Genomic DNA, 5,459 nt, shown 5'->3' with positions numbered 1-5,459 from the left:
TCTCGATAAATTTCTAATCCATGGGCTAGTTTTGGGCACGACTCCACCCCAGAGCTGGTGGCAGCTCATAATATAAGGCCAGATCCTCAGTTGGTGTAAATGGGTGTGTGGATGCCTTTGGACTGATGCCGATTTGCACCAGTTGGGGATCTGGGAAAAACTGAAAAACCAGTTGGGGATCACAGCAGCCCATCCCCCATGGGAAGTGGGGGACCATAGAACTTTTATTAAAAGTTCTCTTTGTTATACACAGATTCAGTGCTTCTGAGAGGGGACGTATGCCTCTTGCAGGCACCTGAGGTGGTCTGAAGTTTTCCCAGATTACTGGGTGAGGGCTCCAGCTCATTCTGTTTTGCATTGGAACCCTTAGGTATTGAACCTGGACCGGGTTGCTATCGACTCCACCTGGCAGAATTGTTACACCTGGCAAGAAAAGCAGAAAAATGACAATAGGTTCTAAGGCCACTGAGAGAGTAATGTGCCAACTGGTGGGTTGTCTCTGGGAGGCGACACACAAAGCCCCTGGATCCTGACCCATAGGGATAATGGGGCCAAGGGAAATTCTTCACGGTGCTGACTGCTCATTGGGAATGATCTGTCTGCACCGACAATCCTAGGGGACAATATGATATATTCAGATCATGACACTGCAAGAGCCAATGCCTGCCTAGCCCACAGTGAGTGACCCCTGGAGCTCCCAGGAGAGCCAAGGGAAGGGAATGTGGAGATGCCAGGACAGGGCATTCTGTTCTGGTGCCTCAGACATCTAGGATACCCCTCGATAATGACCGACTCTCACTGACACTTGTAATCACTTTCCCAGCTGGCACCCTGTCTAGGAACTCAGCAGAGGGAACTGCTTTGCACCTTTCCAGCAGTAATGGGACCCAGCTAGAGATGACTGTTTCACAGGCGGGTACTGAAACAGAGCAGAGGACCTCTTACCGTGTTGGTGCTGGTGGTGGGGACAGCAGACATGGATAGATCGGATGTCTGAGACTTTGTGCTGAACATTCGGAATCTCTTGATCCATCTCCTGTACTCCTCTCTCACCTGGAGAGTGAGAGACACGGTCACTGCACTATGTAACTAATGCTGAGAAGATCAGACATGGCCACCATGAGGCCGGTGAAGGTGCTGGGGGGTTGATGACAAGCACGGGCGTTACCTGGCGATTGAGGAGACAGTGCACCAGGAAGATGAAGGCTCCCTGTAGGCTGTTGACGATGGTGAATAAATACGCCATGACCGTGGCTGCTGGGCCGATTTGGAGGAGACCAAGGCTCCATGTGCAGCCCAGAATGAAGAGCTGGGCGATGGCTTTAAAGGTCAGTAACCTGGATAAGGGCAGATGGAGAGATCCTGCTACAATAACCCTATGGAGAGCAATTGGGTCAGGAGGATCCGAGCAGGGTAGGGTGGAGCTACCGTCCCCAACTTTCCTGTGTGGGACAGGGTTCCTGTCAATGCAAACACTATGGGAATTCATTCCCATGGATCCTAGATATGCTGTTCCCCTCCTGCAATCCCTCCCACCATCCCAGTGCCAAGGACTCTCCAAACCAAGGCATCTGACCCTCCAGGACTGTTTTGTTGCCGTCTCACCTGTGGTCTCTGACAGTGGACACATCTGCATTGAGAGAGGAGAGTTTGTTTCTCAGGATCCACAGGGTCACGGTAAAGAACGTTATATTTATCTGTGGGAACAGTGGGAAATATTTCCTGTAAAACATCCCATCCGGGGCTGGTGACTCCAGCTGAGGCAGAGACCGATCCCAAGGGACCGATCTGAGCACTGCAGAACCAGGTACTACTCATTTGCACCTTTGCAACAGTAATGGAATGGGGTTGGGGGTTCCACCACCACTGCTCCCAAAAGGAGGAGGAGGGTGGTGGTGGTCGGGGACTCCCTCCTCAGGGGGACGGAGTCATCTATCTGCGAAAACCGAAAGGTCTGCTGCTTGCCAGGAGCAAGGATTCACAATGTGCCGGAGATACTGCCAAGACTCATCAAGCCCTCGGATCGCTACCCCTTCCTGCTTCTCCACGTGGGCACCAATGATACTGCCAAGAATGACCTTGAGCGGATCACTGCAGACTACGTGGCTTTGGGAAGAAGGATAAAGGAGTTTGAGGTGCAAGAGGTGTTCTCATCCATCCTCCCTGTGCAGGGAAAAGGCCTGGGTAGAGACCGTCGAATCGTGGAAGTCAACGAATGGCTACGCAGGTGGTGTCGGAGAGAAGGCTTTGGATTCTTCGACCACGGGATGGTGTTCCAAGAAGGAGGAGTGCTAGGCAGAGACGGGCTCCACCTAACGAAGAGAGGGAAGAGCATCTTCGCAAGCAGGCTGGCTAACCTAGTGAGGAGGGCTTTAAACTAGGTTCACCGGGGGAAGGAGACCAAAGCCCTGAGGTAAGTGGGGAAATGGGATACCGGGAGGAAGCACGAGCAGGAGAGTGCAAGAGGGGAGGACTCTTGTCTCAGACTGAGAAAGCGGGACAATCAGCGAGTTATCTTAAGTGCCTATACACAAATGCAAGAAGCCTGGGAAACAAGCAGGGAGAACTGGAAGTCCTGGCACAGTCAAGGAACTATGATGTCATTGGAATAACAGAGACTTGCTGAGATAACTCACATGACTGGAGCACTGTCATGGATGGATATAAACTGTTCAGGAAGGACAGGCAGGGCAGAAAAGGTGGGGGAGTTGCGTTGTATGTAAGAGAGGAGTACGACTGCTCAGAGCTCCGGTATGAAACTGCCGAAAAACCTGAGAGTCTCTGGATTAAGTTTAGAAGTGTGAGCAACAAGGGTGATGTCGTGGTGGGAGTCTGCTATAGACCACCAGACCAGGGGGATGAGGTGGACGAGGCTTTCTTCCGGCAACTAGCAGAAGTTACTAGATCGCAGGCCCTGGTTCTCATGGGAGACTTTAATCACCCTGATATCTGCTAGGAGAGCAATACAGCGGTGCACAGACAATCCAGAAAGTTTTTGGAAAGTGTAGGGGACAATTTCCTGGTGCAAGTGCTGGAGGAACCAACTCGGGCAGAGCTCTTCTAGACCTGCTGCTCACAAACTGGGAAGAATTAGTAGGGGAAGCAAAAGTGGATGGGAACCTGGGAGGCAGTGACCATGAGATGGTTGAGTTTAGGATCCTGACACAAGGAAGAAAGGAGAGCAGCAGAATACGGACCCTGGACTTCAGAAAAGCAGATTTTGACTCCCTCAGGGAACTGATGGGCAGGATCCCCTGGGAGAATAACATGAGGGGGAAAGGAGTCCAGGAGAGCTGGCTGTATTTTAAAGAATCCTTATTGAGGTTGCAGGAACAGACCATCCCAATGTGTCGAAAGAACAGTAAATATGGCAGGCGACCAGCTTGGCTTAACAGTGAAATCCTCACTGATCTTAAACGCAAAAAAGAAGCTTTACAAGAAGTGGAAGATTGGACAAATGACCAGGGAGGAGTATAAAAATATCGCTCAGGAAGGCCAAATCACACTTGGAGTTGCAGCTAGCAAGAGATGTTAAGAGTAACAAGAAGGGTTTCTTCAGATATGTTAGCAACAAGAAGAAAGTCAAGGAAAGTGTGGGCCCCTTACTGAATGAGGAAGGCAACCTAGTAACAGAGGATGTGGAAAAAGCTAATGTGCTAAATGATTTTTTTGCCTCTGTCTTCATGAACAAGGTCACCTCCCAGACTGCTGCACTGGGCAGCACAGTATGGGGAGAAGGTGACCAGCCTTCTGTGGAGAAAGAAGTGGTTCGGGACTATTTAGAAAAACTGGATGAGCACAAGTCCATGGGGCCGGATGCACTGCATCCGAGGGTGCTAAAGGAGTTGGCGCATGTGATTACAGAGCCATTGGCCATTACCTTTGAAAACTCATGGCGATCCGGGGAGGTCCCGGATGACTGGAAAAAGGCTAATGTAGTGCCCATCTTTACAAAAGGGAAGAAGGAGGATCCGGGGAACTACAGGCCAGTCAGCCTCACCTCAGTCCCTGGAAAAATCATGGAGCAGGTCCTCAAGGAATCAATTCTGAAGCACTTAGAGGAGAGGAAAGTGATCAGGAACAGTCAGCATGGATTCACCAAGGGCAAGTCATGCCTGACTAACCTAATTGCCTTCTATGAGGAGATAACTGACTCTGTGGATGAGGGGAAAGCAGTGGATGTGTTATTCCTTGACTTTAGCAAAGCTTTTGATACGGTCTCCCACAATATTCTTGTCGGCAAGTTAAAGAAGTATGGGCTGCATGAATGGACTATAAGGTGGATAGAAAGCTGGCTAGATCATTGGGCTCAAAGGCTAGTGATCAATGGCTCCATGTCTAGTTGGCAACCGGTATCAAGCGGAGTGCCCAAGGGTTGGTCCTGGGGCTGGTTTTGTTCAATATCTTCATTAATGATCTGGAGGATGGCGTGGATTGCACCCTCAGCAAGTTTGCAGATGACACTAAACTGGGAGGAGTGGTAGATACGCTGGAGGGTAGGAATAGGATACAGAGGGACCTAGACAAATTAGAGGATTGGGCCAAAAGAAACCTGATGAGGTTCAACAAGGACAAGTGCAGAGTCCTGCACTTAGGACGGAAGAATCCCATGCACTGTTACAGACTAGGGACCGAATGGCTAGGAAGCAGTTCTGCAGAAAAGGACCTAGGGGTTACAGTGGACGAGAAGCTGGATATGAGTCAACAGTGTGCCCTTGTTGCCAAGAAGCCTAACGGCATTTTGGGCTGTATAAGTAGGGGCATTGCCAGCAGATCGAGGGACGTGATCATTCCCTTCTATTCGACATTGGTGAGGCCTCATTTGAAGTACTGTATCCAGTTTTGGGCCCCACACTACAAGAAGGATGTGGAAAAATTGGAAAGAGTACAGCGGAGGAGAACAAAAATGATTAGGGGGCTGGAGCACATGACTTATGAGGAGAGGCTGAGGGAACTGGGATTGTTTAGTCTGCAGAAGAGAAGAATGAGGGGGGATTTGATAACTGCTTTCAACTATCTGAAAGGGGGTTCCAAAGAGGATGGATCTAGACTGTTCTCAGTGGTACCAGATGACAGAACAAGGAGTAATGGTCTCAAGTTGCAGTGGGGGAGGTTTAGGTTGGATATTAGGAAAAACTTTTTCACTAGGAGACTGGTGAAGCACTGGAATGGGTTACCTAGGGAGGTGGTGGAATCTCCTTCCTTAGCGGTTTTTAAGGTCAGGCTTGACAAAGCCCTGGCTGGGATGATTTAGTTGGAAATTGGTCCTGCTTTGAGCAGGGGGTTGGACTAGATGACCTCCTGAGGTCCCTTCCAACCCTGATATTCTATGATTTCCGGTGGGAATCATGCCCTCTCCTGTAATATCCCCTAGTAGCTCTCAGTCCCTCCCCATGCATGGAGCTGACAGCACAGCCAGGGCTGAGATGGATCAATGGGATCACAGATCCCACATGCTG

General features: G+C 50.1%; 1 protein-coding gene across 1 annotated transcript; it reads right to left on the bottom strand.

Moving 5' to 3' along the window:
• Positions 1 to 417: 417 nt before the first annotated feature.
• Positions 418 to 1,697, bottom strand: LOC113409679 (adhesion G protein-coupled receptor E2-like; the record flags this gene model as incomplete). Its single annotated transcript, XM_026663835.1, has 4 exons — positions 418 to 423; positions 946 to 1,053; positions 1,169 to 1,337; positions 1,606 to 1,697. Coding segments are annotated over 4 exons (375 nt in total), but the record flags the coding sequence as incomplete, so codon positions are not given.
• Between the last annotated feature and the right edge of the window lie 3,762 nt (positions 1,698 to 5,459).

Source organism: Terrapene carolina, unplaced genomic scaffold (genome assembly GCF_002925995.2).
Source record: "Terrapene carolina triunguis isolate 2854851 unplaced genomic scaffold, T_m_triunguis-2.0 Scaffold33953, whole genome shotgun sequence".
Classification (NCBI taxonomy): domain Eukaryota; kingdom Metazoa; phylum Chordata; order Testudines; family Emydidae; genus Terrapene; species Terrapene triunguis.
The sequence above is the reverse complement of the archived record's forward strand: the minus strand, read 5'-3'. Positions and strand labels throughout refer to the sequence as shown.